General features: G+C 39.7%; 1 protein-coding gene across 3 annotated transcripts in view; it reads left to right on the forward strand.

Annotated features, from left to right (window-relative positions):
* The window catches only part of thsd7ba (thrombospondin, type I, domain containing 7Ba), a 919,481-nt gene that overhangs the window by 867,640 nt on the left and 25,650 nt on the right, over nt 1-26,191 (forward strand). For all 3 annotated transcript variants that reach the window (XM_087989223.1, XM_087989224.1, XM_087989222.1), the window contains 2 exons: nt 8,622-8,717; nt 11,637-11,719. In XM_087989223.1, the coding sequence (XP_087845349.1) occupies nt 8,622-8,717; nt 11,637-11,719 (179 nt within the window). The remainder of the gene's footprint in view (nt 1-8,621; nt 8,718-11,636; nt 11,720-26,191) is intronic.

Raw genomic sequence — 26,191 nt, forward strand, 5'->3', positions numbered from 1 at the left:
CCCTTCCCCCTCCACATTCCTGATGAAAGGACTATGCCTGAAACAGAAAAGTGTGTTGCTGGAAAAGAACAGCAGGTCAAGCAGCATCAAAGGAGCAGGAGACCTGCCATGCTTTAAATCTAGGAAGTGGAAGTGCCAATGTTGGCAGTAAGTGCAGGAAAGGTTCATGGTGAATTTATGTTGGTAAGAATGTGGGAGCCTTTACCATCATATAAACATTGGAAGCAGAAAGTGGCCACCCAATCCATGTGTTTGCTGCATAATTCAATACTTTGTTGTTTGAATTACATGCTATTCTACACTGAGTAATCTTCGATTCTTGCTAGGCAAGAAAATCAATCTATCTCTGTCTTAAATGTATTCAACGAACCTGCCTCTACTAACATCTGAGGCAGAGTTCCAATGTTGCATCTGTCTTGAAAGAGTTAATACTAACTTTTAAACATTGCTCCCTAACTCTAAACTCATTCACAAAAAGAAATATGGTTTTCACATTGCCTTGTCAAGATTCTTTATGATCTCGCTTACTTCAGTCAAGTCATCCCTCACTCTTTTAAATTCTAATGGAAACAAGTCCAATCTGCTCAAACTTTCCTTATTGGATATGCCCCCTGTCTCCAGGTATCAGTCTTGTTATTCTTCTCTAAAGGTTCAGGATATACTATTATTATCCGGAAACCTGGGTGTTAATGTAGATAGAACAATGTATGGTTTTAAGCTTGGTTAGTATTTTCGATGTTAAAATTGTGTTTGATTTTTCAATTCTGTGATTGGTGTCAGGTTGTTTGGATGTTTCTTTACATGCATTTTTAAATTATGCATTTAAAACCCTTGATGTGAATAATCAGTGCTTTAGAGACAAAGGTAGAAAAAAGTGGCTTTTGCTCAGCAAGAAAGATCTCCTAGGGAACAGGAAGACAGAGGCTGAAACAAATTATTTTCAGAAGATAGAAACATCCAAAAGGTCAGAGAGTGTACAGGTTTCATTTTGAAAGAATAGGTCTTTCAAAAACAAAAAAAATGTAACAGCAGCAGTGCAGTTAACACAGGATAAAAGAGGTCTTATCTGGCTAAAGTTCCAGCAACAATAAGTGAACTTTGTTAGTTGCTTAGGAGAAAGTGAGGACTGCATTTGCTGGAGATCAGAGTCGAAAAGTGTGGCACTGGAAAAGCACAGCAGGTCAGGTAGCATCCAAAGAGCAGAAGAATCTACATTTCGGGCATAAGCCCTTCATCAGAAAGGGCTGAAGGGATTATGCCTGAAATGTCAACTTTCCTGCTCCTCGGATGCTGCCTGACCTGCTGTGCTTTTTCAGCGCCACATTTTTCGACTGTGCTAGTTGTTTGTTTAAAGGGCTCAGGAAGTGTCATTAACTGACGGAATCACATTGAGTAAAGGATGGAGCTTTCCAAAAATAAATCAATTGCAGCCATTTCCACTGAACAAGGATTTTTAAATTGGAAACAGGATTAACTTTCATTGAGTTTTAAATACCTGTAATTTGTGTTGAGGGTAAAAGGCAATGCTAAAAAGTAAATACTTAACTCTAGTATTTGTAGTAAAACCATTTCAAATATTTCTTACTTGGGAAATATAATGTGTTTTTTCATTTTATATTTATAATTCCTTATGATGTTAAAAGTGCATTGCAACTTTCAAAAAAATGACAAAATAAAACTTTTAGGTTCATAAGACCAGCTTTCATTCTGGGACCTGACTTGCCCAGCATTGCAATCACATAAAAAGTGAACAAAATTCATATTTTCCCACATAATACTCCATCTACCAGAATTTTGCCCACCCATTAGTTGCATATATATATATCATCTTTAAGTTCTGTTCACAACATGCTTTCCCACTTACATTTGTGTCATCGGCAAATTTAGCAACCAAACTTTGGCTCATCCCATTTAATCACTTATATCTTTTATTTAAAAAGTCCCCACCATAGAACCCTGTGGAACTCTACATTTACTATATCCTGTCAATTAAAGAAATACCCATTTATGCATACTGTATGTTTTTGTGCTAGCCAGCCAATATTTTATCCATGTCGCTCCTGCCCCATGAGCTCCTATGCTGCATAACGACTTTTGATGTATCAAATGCCTCCTGAAATCCAAGTACATTACCCCTACAGGTTTCCCTTTATCCATAGGATATGTTGCTCCTTCAAAGGACTCCAGTAAATTGATTTAACATAATTTTACTTTCACAAAGCCACATTGATGCTTTCCAATTAAATGTGAAGCTTTTTCGAGTGCTTAGATATAATATCCTTAATAATTGATTCAACTATATTCCCCATGATAGATATCAAACATTTAAACATAAATTACTGGAAAAACTCAGCAGGTCTGATAGAGGAGACCGTTAAGCTAGCTGGCCTACAGTTTCCTGTTTTCTACCTCCTTAACTTCCTGATCTAGTTTCCAGATGATGTTTATAATGAGTTTATGAATCAACCCTGCTTAATTGAGCAATGCTAGATCTAAAATTGGGCTGTTTGAAATTTGGCATTCTTGCATTTGTCCTGATGAATTCTTGTCAAACAACATTGGCAATATGCCATTCTTCCCAGCAATGTTTCAGAAGTCAGAATGAGTAGTTTGCAGTCTTGAATCCCATTACAAAAGCAATATTTTAAATGTGGCACCTTAAATGAAATAGAATCTCCAAAGGCACTTTATGGGAGCATTATGAAATAAAAATGAAACTAAAATAAATAAGTGGATAATAAGGAGATACAGTAGTAGAAAAAGATACTGTGAATAACTGAAGACTGGAAAGAAAAATGGGAAGTTCTGGTGGAACTCAGATCAGGCTACATTTGTGGAGAGAGAGGAACAGACTTAGCATTTCAAGTTCAGTCGGACGCTTCTTCAGATCACAATATATTATACAAAGTGATACCATGTCAGATAGGAGATAATGTAAGAATATTGTCACTGGGCTATTAATCCAGAGACCCAGGTTAATATTTTGGGGATATAGGTTAGAATCTAACAAAGACTGATGGTGAAGTTTGAATTAAATTGATAAAATCTGCAATGTAAAGCAATTTTACTGGTGACCATAAAACCGTTGCTGACTTTTCTTTTGAAAACCATCTATTTCACCAATATTCTTTATGGAGGGAACTTCTGACATTCTCATCTCGTTCCGGGCCACCTGTAACTTGAGAGCCACTGCAATGCACATTCAAATAGTCTATGAAACCCCTAGTTTGTATGTATGCCTTTTTGAAATATTTGTTTGTGGGATTTTGGCATCACTGGCATGGCCAGAATTTAATTACACATAGTGAAGTTAAAAGGTAACAATGTTGCTGTGGATCTGGAGTCACATGTAGGCCAGACTAGCTAAGGATGGCAAATTTCTCTCCCCCAAAGGAACTGTGTGACCAGTTTAGATTTTGACAACTATCAGCAGTGAGTACATGGTTGCCATTAAGCTCACTTGTTATGCTACAAAGTCTCACTAGAGAAATTAAACCAAGTGGACGACTGGCAATGAGCTGAAAAGGCAATGGCACAGTCTGTTTTATTTACCTTGCAAAGCCCTCTTTTCAAAATGGACTGCAGTGATTCAAGAAAGCAGCTCACCACCACCATCTTAAGAATGGGCAAGCAATGGACAGGCAAAAATGCTGATTTTAAGCTTGTCCTGACCAATCTATCTATAGTAGATTTCCATGCCTATGATAATATGGCTGGAGTCACCACTGCACAGGCATTGTGGCGATGAAGCCTCACCTTCACATACTTGCCCTCCAAATGGATTTTGAACAGCAGTAGCATCTCAATCCTGAGCATCCAGTTAGCACTGTGGGCCATCAGCAGAAACAAAATTGTATTCACCCACAATCTGTAACTTCAACATAACTCCTGCTATGCCATTATCAATAAGCCAGGGGGTCAACACTTGTGCAATTAAGAGTGCAAGTGGGCATGTCAGGAGCAGCACCAGACATACATAGATTGGCTTGGAAACATCAAAGGTCAACAACTTGGAAATATATTACAGTTCCTTCATTGTGGTCATTATTGCTGAACTTCGTTTCTAGCAGCACTGCACACCACAAGAATGCAGTGATTCAACAGACAACTTAGCATCACCTTCTTCAATGCAATTGAGAAAGGGAAATAACCGCTGATATAACCAATAACTTCCACATCCCATGAACAAATAAAAATAATATCATACAAGCCAGACCTCAGCCGATCCATTCACACCATGTGTTATCGAAAACAAGCTGAAGGCATTGGTACTGAAAAGGTTCTGACAACATTTGGTACTTTTCCTGAAGATCTGTACTCTAGTACTAGCTCCATACCTAGCCAAGCTGTTCTAGCCCTGTTACAATGTTGGTATCTATTCAGCAATTTGGGAATTTAGCCAGGTGTGTCCCAGTTGAGAGTGTCATGCTGGAAAAGCACAGCAGGTCAGGCAGTATCCGAGGAACAGGAGAATCCACATTTCGGGCATAAGCCCTTCATCAGGAAGGAAGGAAGGAGATGTGGCTGTGGTAGTATATCTGCTTCAGAATATAGCTGAAAGGCTTCAGGGCAGAGGAGATGACTTGGTGGGGGGGGGTTGCAGTGAAAGAGAGAGACTCATTGAGATCCTTATAGAGAGAGGAAGAGAACTTCTTCAAAGTAGGCATCCATGGAAGAGGCTTCGCAGTAAGGTTGAAATCAACTAGGAGAAAGTGAGGACCTCAGATGCTGGAGACCAGAATCGAGAGTGGTGCTGGAAAAGCACAGCAGGTCAGGCAGCATCCGAGGAGCAAGAGATTAGATTAGATTACTTTATAGTGTGGGAAACAGGCCCTTCGGCCCAACAAGTCCACACCGACCCGCCAAATGCAAACCACCCATACCCCTACATTTCCCCCTTACCTAACACTACGGACAATTTAGCATGGCCAATTCACCTGACCTGCACATCTTTGGACTGTGCCCACAAAGCCCTTCATCAGGAATGAGGAACTAGGTATGTCCCATCCAATCCAACCAATTACCATCGCATAAGTCTACTCTCAATTGTGGATGCATCATTGATAGTGCTACGAAGCTGTATTTGCTCAACAATAATCTGCTCACTAACACTTGGTTTGGTTCTGCCTGGCCTAGCCTTGATCTTAACATCAACACAAAAACTGAATTGAATGAGGGTGACTGCAAGTAACATTCATGCCACACAAATATCAGTCAATGTGACTATCTCCAACAACAGAGAATCCAACATTAATCCTTGACATTCATTGTCAATGCTGAATCCTCATTTGCAATTTGGTGGGGCTCACCATTGATGTGGACTAAACTAGATTAGTCGTATACAAGAGAAATTCAGAGACAAGGTGTTTTTTGGTGTGTAATTCACTTTCTGACTCCTCAAAACATGTCCAAATCTGTATGGTGAAGTCAAGAGTATGATGGAATCTCCCCAATTCCCTAGATGAGTGCAGCTCCAACCACATTCAAGAAGCTCAACATCATCCAGGCAAAGCAGTCTCTTTGATTAGCACCTCATTCACCATCTTCTGCACTCACTCCTTCCACCACAAAGACACTGTAGCAGTTGTGTACCATCTACAAGTTGTATTGAAACGTCTCACCAACACTTCTTACAAAAGTCACTTCTGAACACCACTACTTCAAAATTCACCTCCACATCACACAACATTGAATTGGGGGACTTTATGAGCACACATGGAAGGATTTGAATCCAAGGTATAAAATTTTAAAATCAAAGTGTTTCTTTCCTGTGAGCCATTTAAATCAACAATGCGGTGATATTAGATTCCTGGGAGTAGGTGCTAGCAGGGCAACACAAGCAGCAAGTAGCAGGACACGGTGAGCAAATATTTTAATGATCTTGAAATTACAGAGGGTAAAACATGAGACACCAGCCAGGATGACATTGCAATATTCAAACCTAGAGGAAACAAGTCATGAATGAAGATTTTACTAATAGATAGGCTAAGGGAGGGAAAAGATGGGGGATATTACAGAGATGAACATACCCAGATGAATTTATAGTTGGACTCACACCTTGGTGCTAAGTAGGAGAGCATGCTAAAGGAAAAAGATTCAGGTTTAGTCTGTTGTTAGGGAGAAAGATAGAGTCTATGAAGCAAGGTTGAACAGATTAAGTTAGAGCCAAAAATGCAAGCACGTTAATCAGCAAAATGGTGGTTAATCTTGTTGTGCTTTCGGCTCCACTTTCCTGTCTGCAATTGATTCCCTCGTCAGTCAAAAATTATTGAAATCAATGTTGAATAAATTTAAAGACCTCATATCTACTATGTTCTGAAGAAGACAATTCCACACTGTAATGAACATCTGAGAGAAAGAAATAAAATGCCCCACCTTTGTTTTAAACAGAGGACCTCATTCTTAACCTACGTCTCTCATTTTAATCTCTCCCACAAGAGAAAACATTCTCCAGTTGTCCACACTATCCATTTTCCTCAAGATCTTGTTTGTTCAATAAGGTCACCTCTTATTCCTTCTAAACTCCAGCGTGGGGAGGTTTAATCCACTCAACCTTTCTTCGTAAGGCAAGCCCATATTCTGGAATGATTCTAGATTAGAGTGGTGCTGGAAAAGCACAGCAGTTCAGGTAGCTTCCGAGGAGCAGGAAAATCGACGTTTTGGGCAAAAGCCCTTCATATTCCTGATGAAGAGCTTTTGCCCGAAACGTCGATTTTCCTGCTCCTTGGATGTTGCTTGAACTGCTGTGCTTTTCCAGCACCACTCTAATCTAGAATCTGGTTTCCAGCATCTGCAGTTCTTGTTTTTACCATATTTTGGAATGAGTTCAGTGAATCTTCTCAGAAGTTAAACCAAGACTTCTGATTTTCAATATTTATTTGAAGCTTTGATTCTGTTTTAAATCTAAGTTATATGTGTTGCAAGTTCCAATTTTTGCTGATAGTTTAGAGTCTGAGTGAAGTTCATGTGCATTAGTCAAAGGTAAATCGGCAATTGACGATGGCATTCTTTTGGCACTGCCACGGACTTGGATGAAGTATCCACTTTACTAACCATTGTGAGTACTTCTACCAATGGAATATTCCTGGAACAGTTTCCTTCTCGTTAGCAAGAGTATGTGGAAAAGGAAAGGAAATTCTGCAGGAAAGGAGACAACATGGTAAAAAAAGTAAAGAAGAAGAAAAACAATAGAAAAGGAGATAAAAACATACAGAGAAAAGGAAACTGCATTTGAAATCTGTCCACCTGGGTCAGTGCAATTGAATTATTCAGCATTTCACAAAATTATAAGTGCTAACTGAGCCTTCACAAAGCCTTGCTGTCTGGAAACGGTGCTATGTGTTGTGCACCACTGTTATAAAGAGATAAGATTGAAAATTGGTCTCTGTTGCTGGCAGTGAGCAGTTCTGTGCTGCTAAAATAACCTTAAAGTGCAATTTGCAATGTCCATTCAGAGATAGATCACACTGAAAGATACATGTGTAATTGAAAGTTACTTTAATCTAGTTCAATTTGAAAGACTTTGCCCTTCACCTCCACAGAACTAAATTTGAAGCTTATCAGCTTCTGACCTCAACTGAAAATAAATAAAGGCACTAATAAAGATGACTGCTGAGGAACATAAGGTTAATAAAGACATCCCCATTTCTGAAAACTGCATATGAATTATTTTCCTACTATATTCAAAATGATTTCAAAATTTAACATTAAATTACAGATGCCATGTCATTTACATTTTTAAATTAACTTGTTTCATACTTACTTGAATATCAAGTTAGTTTTGTTGTGGTACTATTCAAGAGAATGAAGATCAGAGGCATGGAGAATTGTCAAAGGAGTGCAGTGCTGAAATTCTGTGCTGATTGGAATATGTGAAGAATAAAAATGATGCTTGGTATAGCAAAGGGTTGGAGCTATTATGTTTGATATCTGCGTGCCTTCCTGAATTGAAATAATGGAGATGTGAATAATGGGCGAATGTTCTGGTACATGTTAAATAACTTTTGGGATCAAGAAAGTTTTAATGCAGTATTTTCCCTCCAGGAGTCAAAAGGCTTGATTAAGTTCCATGATAGGGTAAGTTGTACATGGTCTGCAAAAGAGGATTTGATGGGTCATATGACCTTTATCATGTTCCATAATTTGTATTCGTTAATCACTTAATCTAACATACTGTCACATTCATTTTCACCCTTTTCACTTGTGCTTAAAACCTCCCAAGGGGTAATTTCAGCACATTTAGGTCTGCTTAAAGCCTCAACACATGGATTGTGAAAGTATGACCTCCTTTACCTAGTTTGATGCAAAATAAATGAGTACAATACGTGTAGTATTCAACTTCAGAGATAACAGGAATGCTCAGATATATGCTCCAATCCAAGGAGGTTTAAAGCTGTAAGGTAAAAAGCAGTCTATTTTTAAGTTTCTTTTTGTGGTGACATTTTTCTGGTAACTTTGTACTTGCATTCTCATCATGCCATTCAAAATCACTGCTTCAAATTAATGAGAGCCTCATGTTTTGCCTTTTTATTTTTATTTTGATGGCCTAAATTCAAATTCATGAAGCAAAAGTAAGTTGAATTTTCTTCCTGCAATGAACAATTTGAATATTTTATTTCTAGAGGGAAATTGTCATGAATATGAGTGGAGGACAAGCTCTTGGAATGGTAATGAACGAACTGTATGGTGTGTCCGCTCAGATGGTATGAATGTGACAGGTAAACCATATCTAACTTTATATTCTGCATCCAATTGACAGAGACTGAATAATCAGGGTAACAGTTTCTGTCAGTGTTTGATCTTGAGTAATTGTTCATCTTTTTCATTAAATTCCTCTATTTATTTTAGGATGAATGCATCAGACTGACTACTTATATTTAAAATGCCATTATAGAATTTTATAGCTGTAAAATAATTTTTGGTGCCATAACACATCTTCCTACTTCACTCACTTCAAACAGAGTTAACGCTTGACTTCCCCAAAGCAAATAGTCTGAATCGTGAGTGTTGGGAGTTGGACAGAAGCATAGCTTCCAAGTGGCAAGCGATTACTATAGTGTAAAATAAACTTTCCCTTTGAACACTTAAGACATCTTCATGACATTGGTTTTTCCTAATCATCTCCGATATCCCTAAAATCTCCACCATCACCTTCTGTCTCTGGAATTTTTTCATTGTCAGAAAAATCCTCCAAGATTACAATCCCCTCTCACTCCAGCCATTTTGATGGAATAATATTGATATCATTTAGTGCCCTTCTCACATGGAGATTCCCCCATTAAAGCTGTTCTCCTGGTATGACAGTAATTTTCGGTGGTTTCAGTTCTGCAAATTTAAGTGGAGCACACTGGCAACTGATCAGCAAAGTTATTTATTGTCACATTTTCATCCCACCAGCCTACACAGTCAACTCAGGTGAATCCAAGTGTTTGAAACTCTGCCGCCTCCTCATCAGTATTTAAATGTAACCTCTTGTTAATGTTATCTTAAATATGTGGTCAACTTTTATTTTCATATTAATGACACAGAGCTGTAACCTACAAGGTAACTATAGGGACTTTGCAAACATCTACAACTCTATACCTGATATTAAGCCTGTGGGTTAAATGTTACCACTGAGGCAGAGGAGGATTGAGAAGCAAGTTTGGTGGCAATTTCATACATGGATTATTATGTTAATTGGATGAATTAAAGTCTCAATTGTGGGCAAATTTAAAATACAGCCTAGATGTCCCACAATACAGATGAGTTGCATAGATGGAGGTTGGTGGCCTCCTAGAGGCAAGCCACGGTGGTGCTGGGGTTTGGGTAGAAGTGTCCATCCCAAAATGGTAAGCTCCTAACTCAGCAATGAGTACCTGTTAACTTTGGCCACAGTTTGTCTTGTTGATTACTCAGGTTTCCAGATGACACCTCAATATTGAGATGCACTCCTGACCTTCTACTAAGTGGCCCATTGGCATTTATCGCTCCTGATTGGCTTATGATTAGGCCTGCAGTCAGAGAGCACAGGATTGCAAACGCAGAATTATCCAGTGATCACTGATGGCTGGTACACAAGTTCCTATTTAGTCTCAACACCAGGATCCTGTAGCCCTCAGGAAAACTGAGCCCTGAGTTTGCTAAAAGCTTCTGTTTCTTATTATTTCCAAAACTGATTCCGTCTTTTTTTGATTTTGTAAATGGTTATATGCCTCAATCTTTGACCCTGTCTCCTTCCTGGTTCCACCTCAGCTATAGTCCAGGGATGTGATACCTTGGTTCATTCTGAGCTCATCTTCCAACCTCCATGAACTAACCTCAAATCAAACTTCCACATCCATAAAGCTACATCTTCCCGACTTCACCCATTAATTTACACCCAATTTTTGTTTCAACATCATTATCCTTACATTGCTTTTGTCTTTCATAAGTTGAATTTTATTCCCAATGGTACATATCTATGTCCTGACACATAATAAAGTCCACATCTCCTCCTGTGCCGAAGTGCACAAGCTTCCCTTGACCGTTGCAATCCACTTTAGCATTCTTCCACTCATTTGCAAATATTTCCATGATCTCAGCTTCCCTATCTCTTATAAACCACTCCAGCATCTTTACCTTGTAAATGTCCTTGAGTCCTCTAAACCCTATATTAAATCTTTACTGCTTTATGCCCAGCAGCTATTCTTATAACTATCTTGCCTCATGTTCTGAAACTGCTTTCTGCAGCATCTCAATCCTGCTGTATCTCCCCATCTTAAAAACCAGCATAAAAAGCCCTGTTATTTGAGTTTGTTATGCCTATCATGACAATTTCGGCCTTCCCCAGACATGGTGTTACTTCATTATTCTCCATTATCCAGATGTCCTTATGGAAGATATGATTCATCTGGTTAGCAAGCAAAACATTGTTTTTCACTGTGTCTTGGCGCATGTGTCAATAATAAATCAACTCAAAAAAAAATCACAATCACTAAGATATTTTTCAGACTATAATAAATGTTAAATAATTTTTACTGGGTAAGAGGCTTAAATTTTCTTGCTTGCTTTATATGCCTGAAAATGGGAAATACGACTTTAATCTCGTTCTTTGGTCAGTGTGGAAAGATTGAGAAATCAAAAGTACAATGGCACAAAGCTGCACATTTAAATATCAGTTGAGGGCATAATATAACATGCAGTTTGGATTTTTCAAAAGAAGATGGGTCCTGAAGATGGAGCCTGGTTGCCTCCCAGTGGTAAGCCAGGGTGGTGTTGGGGTTGGGCAAAAGTGCATAGTGGCAAGCTGTAACTACACTGTAAAGTTAACTTTCTCCTTGAGAACTTAAGACATCTGCATGGCAGACAGGAACATGAAGAATATTTTTTGTCCTTGTCTCCTTCTGACAAAACGTTGTAAAATATATACCATGTGGAACACGACATCATTAAACCAGAACACATTGTAAAGTTACAATTTATTGAATCTTTGGTAGTTGAATTCATAATTCATAAGGCTGTGTCGTAGCTGTGCTCTTACATTCCCAATTTCTGCATGATTTTAGTAGTGTTAATAAACAGTACATTATTAAAGAATATAGTTTTTAAATAATTGTCAGTCTTCAGTATTATTGAAGCTTATGAATGCATAATGTTGTTGAATTTATTAAATTTAGGAGGATGCTCTCCCCGAAATCAGCCAACTGCTACCAGACACTGCCACCCATCCTGCACGAAACCATATTCCTTCTGTACACAGGTAGGCAAACAAGATAGATGTTTTTTCATTGTAAATATTTATTATTTAATAAGTTATTGACTGTGCTTAAAAATCCTTGCTGCTCCCTGCTTTTAATTTCCAGTTCTAATATAAATGCTGAAGCTCTGGTTTTAATTACCTTCTGTAGAAGTGCAATAAATTTAGTTTGAAAACGATTGGTCTATCATACATTGAATGTAAGGCTGTTCCATGATCTCTTGCTGTAAAGTAATGGAAGTAAGATAATGTAACAACAAATGGTATTGTCATTATGGATTTATGTTGTATTTGCTGAGTGCTTGGGTAAGGTCTTTAAAAGGGTTTAACCAAGAAAACTGCAGAGTTAGGCTTATTTCTGGAAATTAGCCTGACACCTAATCATAGAATCATAGAATTCCTACAGTGTGGAAACAGGCCCTTCGGCCTACCAAGTCCACACTGACCCTCTGAAGAGTAACCCTCTCAGACCCATTCCCCTACCCTATTGTCCTATCTTTACCCCTGACTAATGCACCTAACCTACACATCCCTGAACACTATGGGTAATTTTAGTATGACCAATTCATCTAACCTGCACATCTTTGGACCATGACAGGAAACCGGAGCACCCAGAGGAAACCCACACAGCCACAGGGAGAAAGTCCAAACTCCCCACAGACAGTCGCCCGAGGCTGGTCTTTACAATTCACAGAAGTCATTGAAGCCATTCTTTGAAAAGGATACTAAAACTACTCATAATATGGCTATCATGGTTGGAAAAGTTTCAATGGTGCTCATTTCAAAATATATTGAGCAATACATATATATATTCTGCAAAGAGAACTATATGATGTCCTACATTCTACATGTGTATAATGCAAATGGATAATCTAGTTTTCACTGATCCCTCAAAAGACTAATCACCCTAAAATATATATTTTAGAAAATCAAAAATCTTTATCATATAATCTTCTATGGATGGACCACTTAGACCAAATGTAGAGATGGGACTGAAGCAGTTTTCCTAAATGTTGATAAAATTCAGATCCATTGAAAGATGAACAAATGAACGAGGAGCAGGGATAGGCCAATCAGCCCCTTGAGTCTGCACCATTTAACAGGATCATGGACAACCTAATTGTAATCTCAAATTGTATTACAACCTACCCCGATAACCTTTCACCCTGTTGCTTCCAAACAATTTATCTGCCATTGCCTTAAAAATATTCAAAGTTTCCGCTTCTACCAACTTTTCAAGAAGAGTTCAAAGACTCATGACCCCTGAAATTAAAAGAAGTCTTTTCTGTTCTAACTAGGCATCCCATTATTTTAAAACAGTGACATCTAGTTACAGATTCTTCTATGAGAAGAATCCAGTCTACATCTACTTTGTCAAATCTCCTCAAGATGTTCAATGTTTTAACAAAATCATCACCTGATTTTCCAAACTCCGGTGGACACAAATCTAAATTAACAGCCAAGAATTTAAACTTAGTTTATGCCTTCACAATCTCTTGGATGTTTGAAACAACTAAACAGTTCATGAAGCATGATGGAAGCATAGATATTGATGTAGGGAATGACAATGAGCTGAATTTTCCCATTTGCACTTTAAGTGTATTGTTGAGTGAGATTCATGACACCCAGTCTATAGAGTGACTTTTTTCATGCAATCTTCCTCTCTTCACCTCATTAATTACACAGTCAACTCACGGATGCCTTTCACAGGTAATCATGTGGCCAGAGTATGCTCATCACTGCTGGGACCTTTTGGCTTCCATGGGTCTAGCACCAAATTTAATGCCCAACTCTATATCCATTTAGATGCTGCAAGCCAGGGCCCTCCTACCCATCATTATTCCCAAACATATGATCCATAGGAAAGGAAAGCTTGCTACTTGTATAGAGATCTGGAGGTAATTGCGGACAGGGTGGTGAGGGTAATAGAGAAGAGAGCAGTCCTTTTTCCAACTGACTAACACAAGCAACCATGCCACCGGACACAGTTACCTGTACATGGATTGTAGCCTTGGACTGTGCTGTGTCCCAGGTGGAAAGGAACACCTCGCAATGTATAAAGATGGTTAATGTTCTTCAGTACTTCACATGGGTAGGTGCCACTATCTTCTCTCCGCTACTTTACACTTATAATTCCACTACACTCTCTGACTCTGCAGTTGCAAGGTAAAAACAATGACTGCATATGCTGGAAACCAGATCCTGGATTAGTGGTGCTGGAAGAGTGCAGCAGTTCAGGCAGCATCCAAGGAGCTTTGAAATCGACGTTTCGGGCAAAAGCCCTTCATCAGGAATAAAGGCAGTTGCAAGCCTACCTCACCAAAGTTCATGTACTTAACTCTCCATATGCATTATGTCCATTTATTAGACCCTAGGCTTTTTGCATCTTCCACAAGTCTTACTCACTCACTGGGTTTTACGTTTGCATAGTAATGTACCAAACAATGACTTGTTCACCCCTATCTGAATGAAAGCTTGACTTATTCAGTGCTGTCCACTGTTACAATTTTCCTGCATCTCCTTTTGCACTGAAATGCAATGTAAGTGACAGAGACTGGCAGCCTGTAATGGGCAATAAAAACCCTGTGTGCTAAATAGAAACACACGCCACACACAGAGGATGGCCGTTAGTAAATCAATGCTGAAGTCGGTGAGTGTGCCTCGTGATAACAATGTGAAGTACATAGAGTCTAGCGGCTTCCAAGTAAATGATAGAGTGCTTGAGGGCTAAGAAAGCAAACTAAGAGCCAAAAGATGCATCCTCACCAAACGTATGAGATGTATGTTTATCCATCCATGCAAAGCAACCTAGCAGATGCATACAAGTCATTGGTGTCCCTGAGTTCCAAAACTGAAGTGGTGCATGAGTTAGTCTGAGAGCAGGCATGATGATATAGTGAGCTGGAAATGTGTTGCTGGAAAAGCGCAGCAGGTCAGGCAGCATCCAGGGAACAGGAGAATCGACGTTTCGGGCATAAGCCCTTCTTCAGGAATCCTGAAGAAGGGCTTATGCCCGAAACGTCGATTCTCCTGTTCCCTGGATGCTGCCTGACCTGCTGCTCTTTTCCAGCAACACATTTCCAGCTCTGATCTCCAGCATCTGCAGACCTCACTTTCTCCTCCTTGATGATATAGTGAGACTGGTGGTTCTCTGATGCTGGGTGAGTGGACGAAAAATCATTGAGAATGGCGGCTATGGGACATAAAGTGATATTGTTCTGAAGAAGTAGTTGTGTAATGGTCAGGACAAACATTCAATGTGTTTCCGCTGCCAGGGTACCTGCTCCAATTTGCACATCAAGATGAATTGAGTTTTAAATAAGTTGCAAATATATGGAAATTAGAAGATTGCTGCTCAATACTGAGAAACTGAATTTGCCAATCAAACTTTGAGGGAAAAATTGGGACTGGTTTTCCTTATTCACATCATATTTCTCATTTTTCTTCCCATTGTTGATGTCAAACAAGGGGGAGGGAGGTTTATACAGCAAAATGTAAACTGCGGAATGGTAGACAACTAGATAATTTGATCAGTAAGTATTAATCTGAACAACAAGCAAACTTGTTATTCTCATTCAAAATGATGCCAAAGAATCCTCCTCGTCAAGGACATGTGTGAAGTTAATTTCCAAAGGACCTGAATAGACCCAGTGGTAAGTAGAGAAACATGTGGAGACAAAGATTTGGTTTTAAGATTCACCCAAAAGGTGGCACCTCTAAACTTGCAATTCACTCTTGATATTGCACAGATTGTCAGTCTACATTCTACACTCAGGTTTCAGGTTTGGAATTTGAACCCTGAATTTTCAGACTAACTAGGGTACAGGAAGTGATCTGAGGCTGACAAGTAGGCAGAGGAGTTTTATATGAATGTAGAATATTGTTAAGGAATCCTTTATCCGTAAACCTTGTGACTAACTGTTTCTAGGATATTTTTGGGTTTCAGATACACTTACTCTTTAAGATCCAATGTTCATCAGCTTACAATGAAATCAACATATTCATTTAACTCTTGAACACACTGTCCCTTAATCTGTTAGGGAATGGGTTCACTTTATCTTCATCAAAAGCTCTAATTCTTTTTGCATTATCTCTGCACTTATTCTTCTTTGTCTCCATATATTTCTATACTTACCGCCGTGTCTATTCAAATCCTTTGGAAATAAATTTCGCTTAGCATGATTGGACCGAAGCAGACCTCAAATATAAGAAATCTTTCAAAGGGCCCAAATAGACCTCTATATACCTGTGGACCTACTGAGTTCAGGCTTTGAAAAAATACTTTACTTTTATGTTGGTTTGGGCTCATTTGGACCAAATGAAGTTTTTTTTCCCCAAGCTCCTGAACTTGGCATATCTATGGGTTTATTCTGATCTATTTGAGCTACTCAAAAAGACCTTCAGCTTTTAGGCCTTTTCAATTTTCAGATGTGTGGGTAAAAGATATCCACCCTGTACCAAAAGGCATAATTTCACAATTTTTGTGCAAATGAATGACAGATGAAGTACATTGTGGATAATTGTGAGGTTATCCACTTTGGTAACACAAAGGAGGAAGGCAGATTATTATCTGAATAGCAGTAGATTGGGAAAGGCATAGGTGCAACAAGACCTGTGTGCCCTTGTACAACAGTTACTGAAGGAAGACATCTAGGTAAAGCGGTGTTGTGGAAGTCAAATGGTATGTTGACCTTCATAGTGAGAGCATTTGTGTACAAGAGCAGTGATGACTTACTGCAATTGTACAGAGCCTTGATGAGACCACACCCTGGAGTATTGTGTGCACTTTTGGTCATCTTACCAGAGAAAGGATATTCTGGCTATGACGGCAGTGCAACAAAAGTATGGCAGATTGATTCCACGACTGATGTATGAAGGGAGATTGGATTGGTTAAGACTATATTCACTGGGCTTTAGAAGAATGAAGGATAGAATCGCATAGACATCTATAGATTTCTAACAGGACTAGACAATAGTAAATGCAAGAAGGTATTTCTGATGACCAGGGAGTCTGGAACTAGGGGTCATAGTCTAAGGGTTCAGGGTAGGTCAATTCAGACTGAAATGAAGAGAAATTTCTGGACCCAAAGTGTAGTAAATCTGTGAATTTCTCTGCCACAGAAAGCAGTTGACGTCAAAATGTTGAATGTTTTCAAGAAGGAATTAAATATAATTCTTAGGGCTCAAGAGGTCAAAAGGTATGGGGAGAAAGCAGCAAAAGAGTACTGAGATAATCAGTCATGATCATATTAAATGATAGAACAGGCTTGAAGTGCTGAATGGACTATACTTACTCCAATTTTCTATGTTCATATGTTTCATAGTTTTTTTAAAATCAGTTGATTTATGATACTGATCAACCCGTAATTAATTATGAGAATTTAAGACAATCTAGTACTTCAGCATTTGTCGTGATTTGTATGAACAAGTAACATCATTGTGCACAGATCGGCGAATCCACTGACGAGTAGGATGGACAAGCATTAATGCAGTTTATATAATCGCATACAAAAGACTTCTTAAAACCCTCTGAGAACAATGTTAAAGGTGCTAAAGGAGATTTGAAGAGGCTGGAAAATATTTGCTATATATTTTGTGAAGGGTGAGAATTTAATGGAGGACCTGAAATAATGAGTTGTGAGTCAAAAACTAGTTGAACCACAGGATATGAACTCAGCAGGGATAAAAGAAATACAATTACCTGAACAGTTTAATAAATTACATTATTTATGAGTTTTAACAAGAGACAATTTATATCTGCAATTAGGTCAACATTTTATTGTCTGTTTCAGTTTTTCTGTAGACCATGATTTTGATTAATGAATTCCAGTAAATTCAGTATAACAAGAAAACCCACATCTGGGTCTGGAAGAGCAACTGGGGAAATGCAGTAAATGCCAATATGCCAGAGAAACCTACATCCCAAGAATAAATAAAGCAATTTTCACGAAGGCTGATTTTGCTGTAAAAAAGGCATTTACTGCCCCCTGGTGATAATAAAGTCAATATGCTGCTACAAACCTTTTGACTGTGCCAAAATCTTCTTCCTTTTTAATATTATTTTTCAATTTTGTGTGATTGCAAAGCTGAATTACAAAAATAAAAGTGAGGAATCCTCAGCTATGTTTTAAAAAGTAAATTAAAACAATTTTTGTGAATAAAAAGTCATGAAGGTGATAATAAGTCTGATATGTTCAAACTTGTTTGAACACTCATACAGATACAGCTAAAGCAACATGCTTGAGTCAGGTCAACATTTTACAGCAAGGATATCCACGCAGTTTACCAAATTACCTCAGTTAATTTGAGTTAAAGTGAAGGGGTTGAGTTGTTGGTTATTTGATGTGAAATGGCAGTTGTACCTGGAATCCTTTATTCCTGATGAAGGGCTTTTGCCCGAAACGTCGATTTTGCTGCTCCTCGGATGCTGCCTGAACTGCTGTGCTCTTCCAGCACCACTAATCCAAAATCTGGTTTCCAGCATCTGCAGTCATTGTTTTTACCTGGCAGTTGTACCTGTCAGCAAATGAATATTAAAACTACCATTTGATTCCTTCAAATTCTAAAGGTTTGTCTATTCCTTCATATTACATTCTGTGTAGATTAAGTGCTGTCAAACATGCAATGATGATAGGCTCTCAAGCAAAATGTACAGTTTGAAGTACAGCTTAGCTCAGTTAGCTGGATAAGGTAAAAAGGTAAAAAGGTTCAGGCAGCATCGAGGAGCTTCAGCAAAATCGACGTTTCGGGCAAAAGCCCTTCATCAGGAATAAAGGCAGAGAGGCTCCACCCTTTTGGCTCTCTGCCTTTATTCCTGATGAAGGGCTTTTGCCCAAAACGTCGATTTTGCTGAAGCTCCTCGATGCTGCCTGAATTGCTGTGCTCTTCCAGCACCATTGATCCAGAATCAGTTAGCTGGATGGCTAGTTTGCAATGCCAACTGATGCCAACAGTGTGGATTCAATCTGGGATGACTCCCTGCCTCAACCACTGCGAACGTGGCTTCAGGATTTTAAAATGCTGTAATATGGCAGGAATTGACATGAAAATGGGCTTTGTTTCAAAGCCAATCCACTTTACTGAAGATTCCTCGCCTAGACTAGAGCGCTTCAAATGAAAGAACTCTTCAAAAGGTGAATGTATTTTTTTGTCAGATTGGCAGATTTACACCAATGTCTTTCTTATCATGTAACCTCCAGCTAGTTACTATCATGCAACAAAATTACCTCTTGTTTTTAGCAGAGCCTCTTCTAGTTAAATAGTAAGTGGCTTTCTTCTCCCACATTATACCAAGCAAGCTCCGTAGAGCTATATTGAGATCTACAAGCTCTGTAGAGCTAGCCATACATTAAGAGTGATGGTGACAGCATATACCTATCCAGGTTCAGACTAGGTTCAGAGTTAGATATAAAGTAGGAGCATTTTCATGAAGCTTGTATAAAGTAATCATACAGTGAGTGTGAAGACCTGAACAACATGATGTGAATAATTTATTTTATTGACTAGGGCAACAGAAACTCTGGCCATTTTCAGGTCAGACATTGGAAAACAAATTTCTTTTAGCCCCTTTCACTAACAATTGTAATGACTGAAAATCTCCAGAAATCCTGCAGTGGAAAGTGCTTGAAAGAGAATATTATCATGCTAGCCCACAACCAGAGTTCTGAAAATGTAATAATACTATTGCACTCATGGAACAGAGTTGACATGACTTCAACCAACATTGTATATTCTGAATTCAGCCAATTTTCTGATACCAAGGAAGACGAGTGAGGATGCATAGAAGCTCTGTAATTACAGCATATAGCATCCTCATTATGTTGAGTAGAGGCCAGAAAACTAAGAATGTGTTGCCCAATGGTGAACAAAAGTATCAGGACAAAGAGGGACAATTTTCCCAAGGAGAGTTGGAGTCAAGCTCAGGCATGTTCTCACTTCCTTCTTCACAAGCATGTGTTTTCAGTCCCCTTTGCATTACTTGGCCTCTAAGCGGGTCTGTTGTCTACTGTAACAAACATGAGGCAGCACTGGAGGCAGGTGACTTTGGGGAGGTCAGATTAAAAGGTTCAATTCAATGCCTGTTTGTTAGTAAGTACATGAGACTGGATTTTCAGTGGGTAGGTGATGAACATTGATGATATCAGGAAAGTTTCAAACAATTTGTGAATCCATTCCTTTCTTTTCTTTTAACTTTGCTTTTACTTTCTCTGTCACCATGTCCTCCCTTCCCTCCCCCTACTCCAGTGAGACTATTTTTCCCTTCCAATTTGACAGTTGGACACACCATTGTTCTGCCATTTTCACATTCTGATCGCTTTGCTGCCCCAGCATTCTAACACCCCCTCCCCTCTCCTCCAACCCCACCCCCAACTCTTGCATAACTGTTACCCCCTCCACACTTCCCATCAGCTCTGATAAAGACTCATCTTTCTCTCAATGGATGTTGCCTGACCTGCTGTGATCTCCAGCATTTCTTTGTTCCCTATAAACCCCTCTTATTCATGTACTTACCCAAATATCTTTTAAATGTTGTAGCTGTACCTGCGTCCACCACTGTGTCTGGCAGTTCATTCCACACATGAGCTATTCTCTGTGCAAAGAGGTTTCCCCTCATGTCTTTTTAAAAGCTTTCCTCCTCTCACCTGAAAAATATGTCCCTAGGTTTGAGCTCTCCCACCCGAGGGAAAAGACTCTTGTTATTCACCTTATCTTTGCCCTTCATGACTTGATAAGTCTCTCCAAGGTCACCCCTTAACTTCCTACACTCCAATGAAAAACATACCAGCCTATCCAGCCTATTTTTGCAACTCCAACCCTCTCAGCCCAGCGACATCCTAGTAAACCTTTTCTGAACCCTCTCCAATTTAATAATATCCTTCCTACAGCTGGTCAATCAGAACGGCATACAGTACTCCAGAAGTGGCCCCACCAACATTCTGTACAACCTCAACATGACATCCCAACTCCTATGCTCAAAGGTCTGTCAATGAAGGCAAGCATGCTAAATATCTTCTTAACCACCCCGTCTACCTGTGATGCAAATTTCAAAGAATTATGTACCTGAACCCCTGGGTCTCTCTGTTCAACAACACTACCCAGGGCACTACCATTAACTGTATTAGTCCTGCCCTTGTTTGTTTTAGCAAAATGCAATACTTCACATTTATCTGCTACACCTCAGCCCATTGACCCAATTGATGAAGATCTCTTTGCAATCTTAGATAACCTTCTTCACTGTCCACTACATCACCAATTTTGGTAGTCATGATTTGGAGATGCCGGTGTTGGACTGGGGTGTACAACATTAAAATTCACACAACACATGGTTATAGTCCAACAGGTTTATTTGGATGTACTCGCTGTCGAAGCGCTTCCTGAAGGGGCAGCGCTCCGAAAGCTAGTGCTTCCAAATAAATCTGTTGGACTATAACCTGGTGTTGTGTGATTTTTAACCAATTTTGGTATCATCTGCAAATTTACTTAGCAAGCCTTACTATATTCTTTTCCTTGAAGAAGCTCTCTTCCTCCCTCTACAAAGATTTCTTAGCCTGCTGGACAAACGTTCCCCATTCCTGAAGAAGGGCTTATGCCCGAAACGTCGATTCTCCTGTTCCCTGGATGCTGCCTGACCTGCTGCGCTTTTCCAGCAACACATTTCCAGCTCTGATCTCCAGCATCTGCAGACCTCACTTTCTCCTCAAAGATTTCAACCTACTGCGAATCCTCTTACAAGGATGCCTTCCTTGAAGAAGCTCTTTTCCTCCCTCTACAAAGATTTCTTAGCCTGCTGGACAAACTTTCCCCATTCCTGAAGAAGGGCTTATGCCCGAAACGTCGATTCTCCTGTTCCCTGGATGCTGCCTGACCTGCTGCGCTTTTCCAGCAACACATTTCCAGCTCTGATCTCCAGCATCTGCAGACCTCACTTTCTCCTCAAAGATTTCAACCTACTGCGAATCCTCTTACAAGGATGCCTTCCTTGAAGAAGCTCTCTTCCTCCCTCTACAAAGATTTCTTAGCCTGCTGGACAAACTTTCCCCATTCCTGAAGAAGGGCTTATGCCCGAAACGTCGATTCTCCTGTTCCCTGGATGCTGCCTGACCTGCTGCGCTTTTCCAGCAACACATTTCCAGCTTACTATATTCTCATCCAAATCGTTTATATGAATGACAAACAAAAATGGACCCAGTACTGATCTCTGTGGAACACCGCCTGCCACAGGCCTCTAGTCTGAAAAACACCACCAGCCTCTGTCTACTACCGGCAAGTCAATTTTGTATCCAGTTGGCAAACTCACCGTGAATCCCATGTAATTTAACTTTACTAATTAGCCTACTATGTGGACCCTTGTCAAAAGCTTTACTCAAGTCCGTATAACAATATCTACTGCTCTGCTCTCATCAGTTTTGTTTAGTTATTTCCTCAAAGAACTCAATCAAGTTTGTGAGACACAATTTTCCTCACACAAAACTATGCTGACTATCCATAATCAGTCCCTGCCTCTCCAAATGTATGTAAATCCCATCTTTCAGAATCACCTCCAACAACTTAACCACCACCAATATCAGGCTCACAGGTCTATAGTTCCCAAGCTTTTCTTTACCACATTCCTTAAATAAAGGCACAACATTAACCCCAATCCAATCCTCTGGTACTTCACCCATGGTTATAGATGTTACAAATATTTCTGCTTGGGGCTCTGTGATTTCTTCCCTAACTTCCCACCGTGTTCTGCGATACACTTGTGGGCAGCACAGTGGCACAATGGTTAGCACTGCTACCTCACAGCGCCAGAGACCCGGGTTCAACACATAGGTGCCTTTATTGATATTTAAGGGGCCCTATTCTCTCTCTAGGCACAGTTTTGTTCTTAATGTACATGTAGAATCATTATGCATTTTATTTGAAATGACTTGGTTTTGCAGTAGTTGAGAAGAATATCCTGACAAAAATTGAACTTCCTTAGTCACCCAACACATTGTAATACCATCCAATTTTCCTGACTTTAAGCAGTTACCATTGAATGCTGCTGACTTGTCTTTTTCAGTTTGAGTTTTGGGCTTTAAAAAAAATTAATTTGGTGCAACTAATTTGGCTCTTTTTTTCACTAAAGTTAAAATTCAATTGAGCAATGCCTTTGAATTTTGAATATACATCTGAGCTACCCAAATAGGCAAAGCAGTAATAATGCCATTGAACTTAGTCACTGGAGTACAAGGTATACAATCAGTTCTGCTATAACATGATAGTTCTGTTCTCGTGCAACCCTGTATTATAAGAAAATTGCTAAATAGCAGCACCATTTAAATTAATGGGGCCGGAATCGCGTTCTAATCAATACGTGCTTTAAAAGTTCGAGCTTTAGAGCATGTGTCCCCAGTTAGTCAATCGTGTTATAGTGAATTTGCATTTATGAAATGTGCACACATAACAAGAACTGAAATACTGGGCTGTTTCTTTCTTGTTGCTGGGACAAATCTGGCAAGCCACATAATATTAATCCATATTTCTATTTCCATTGTGAACTTAAACAGAACACTAAATGTTAACATTTCGTACTTACGTGTGTTTTTCGTGATGTAAGTTGCATACAAATGTGCATGAATTTTGCAAATTTCTTAAATGACTAATTAGTTTTAATAAGATATTTTTATTTAGAATATTTAAATAATTAACCATCCCTGTTGTGAGGGATTATTTAGGTCAAATATCATTGCAGAAGGATCTGTGTTATTTTTGAGAACTTGGTGCTATTGTGGCAAAGCACAATTTGCTGGAAGAAGGCTTCATTATCAATTCCACTTCAAATGCAATATAGCTCAGTCTGATTATTTTACAAATGACTTACCTAACACAAAAACTCCTATTACTTTTTTTACTCAATTTAATTGCTGATTTCTTAATTGATAAATGATCACAAATAGACCATAGGCTAAACTGTGTCTGGGCAACGCACCATTGCCAGAGTCTGAGCCTGAGTATTCCTACATTTTAGCCTTTGCAAGGTTTGGGCGGCGCAGTGGCACAGTGGTTAGTACTGCTGCCTCACAGCGCCAGAGACCTGGGTTCAATTCCTGCCTCAGGCGACTGACTGTGTGGAGTTTGTACGTTCTCCCCGTGTCTGCGTGGGTTTCCTCCGGAATTCCTGATGAAGGGCTTTTGCCCGAAACATGGATTTTACTGCTCCTCGGATGCTGCGTGAACTGCTGTGCTCTTCCAGCACCATTAATCCAGAATCTAGTTTCCAGGATCGGTAGTCATTGTTTTTACCATTATTATTGCTACTTCAGCTAAAGGTGAGGGTGGGTATATACTGAAAAGTAACATGCAAGATGTAAATTTACTGTCTTAAAGGTACATTGCCCGTCTGGATTTGGATTTATGCAATAATACAATATTCCCTACCCTATATTTTCATTAAAAGAATGGGAAACCTTTCCAAGCAACCTTGTACAGGACTATATGGGGCGATTGAGAGTTATAAGATAGCCAGGAAGGATCTGAAGAGAGAGCTAAGAGCGGCAAGGAGGGGACATGAAAGGTCCTTAGTTGGTAGGATTAGGGAAAACCCTAAGGCTTTCTATAGGTATGTCAGGAATAAAAGAATGACTAGGGTAGGAATCGGTCCAGTCAAGGATAGTAGTGGGAAATTGCGTGTGGAGACTGAAGAGGTTGGGGAGACATTGAATGAATACTTTTCGTCAGTATTCACTCAGGAACAGGACATTGTTGCCGATGTGAATATTGAGTAACAATTAATTAGAATGGACGGCTTTGAGATATGTAGGGAAGAGGTGTTGGAAATTCTGGAAAGGGTGAAAATAGATAAGTCCCCTGGGCCTGATGGCATTTATCCTAGGATTCTCTGGGAAGCAAGGGAGGAGATTGCAGAGCCATTGGCCTTGATTTTTATGTCCACGTTGTCTACAGGAGCAGTGCCAGTAGACTGGAGGATAGCAAATGTGGTTCCCTTGTTCAAGAAGGGGAGTAGGGATAACCCTAGTAACTATAGGCCGGTGAGTCTCACTTCTGTTGCGGGCAAAGTCTTAGAGAGAATTGTAAGGGATAGGATTTATGAACATCTGGATATGAGTAATGTGATCAAGGATAGTCAGCATGGTTTTGTGAAGGGCAGGTCGTGCCTCACAAACCTTATTGAATTATTTGAGAAGGTGACTAAGGAGGTAGACAAGGGTAAAGCGGTAGATGTGGTATATATGGATTTTAGTAAGGCATTTGATAAGGTTCCCCATGGTAGGCTACTGCAAAAAATACGGAGGTATGGCATTGAGGGTGAGTTGCAGATTTGGATTAGGAATTGGCTGACTGGAAGAAGACAGAGGGTAGTAGTTGATGGTAAAGGTTCATCTTGGAGTGCAGTTACTAGCGGTGTTCCGCAAGGATCTATTTTGAGACCATTGCTGTTTGTCATTTTTATAAATGACCTAGAGGAGGGGCTAGAAGGTTGGGTGAGCAAGTTTGCGGATGATACGAAAGTCGGTGGAGTTGTTGACAGTGAGGAAGGATGTGTCAGGTTACAGTGGGATATAGATAAGTTGCAGAGCTGGGCAGAAAGGTGGCAAATGGAGTTCAATGTAGGTAAGTGTGAGGTGATTCACTTTGGTAAGAGTAACAAAAAGACGGGGTACTGGGCTAATGGTCCGATACTTGGTAGTGTGGATGAGCAGAGGGATCTTGGTGTCCATGTGCACAGATCTCTGAAAGTTGCCACCCAGGTAAATAGTGCGGTGAAGAAGGCATATGGCGTACTGGCTTTTATTGGTAGAGGAATTGAGTTCCGGAGCCCTGAGGTCATGTTGCAGTTGTATAAGACTCTGGTGCGGCCGCATCTGGAGTATTGTGTGCAGTTTTGGTCGCCATACTATAGGAAGGATGTGGAGGCACTGGAATAGGTGCAGAGGAGGTTTACCAGGATGTTGCCTGGTATGGTAGGAAGATCGTATGAGGAAAGGCTGAGGCACTTGGGGCTGTTTTCATTGGAGAAAAGAAAGTTTAGGGGTGACTTGATAGAGGTGTACAAGATGATTAGGGGTTTAGATAGGGTTGACCATGAGAACCTTTTTCCACGTATGGAGTCAGCTATTACGAGGGGGAATAGCTTTAAATTAAGGGGTGGTAGGTTTAGGACAGATGTAGATTCTTTACTCAGCGAATCGTGAGTTCATGGAATGCCCTGCCAGTAGCAGTAGTGGACTCTCCCTCTTTATGGGCATTTAAACGGGCATTGGATAGGCATATGGAGGATAATGGGCTAGTGTAGGTTAGGTGGGCTTGGATCGGCGTAACATCGAGGGCCAAAGGGCCTGTACTGCGCTGTATTTTTCTATATTCTATGTTCTATATTGATGCATTAGGCTGAAGTTTAGTAGAAATGGACTAACTGGCAATTTTTGCAAATTTTATGTGAACAGAAGTGAATGTATTCAACAGATGGCATTTAATTTAGGTAAATGT

Source organism: Chiloscyllium plagiosum, unplaced genomic scaffold (genome assembly GCF_037043375.1).
Source record: "Chiloscyllium plagiosum isolate Xiang-an unplaced genomic scaffold, Cpla_swu_hap1 HiC_scaffold_7, whole genome shotgun sequence".
In the NCBI taxonomy this organism is placed as follows: Eukaryota; Metazoa; Chordata; class Chondrichthyes; order Orectolobiformes; family Hemiscylliidae; genus Chiloscyllium; species Chiloscyllium plagiosum.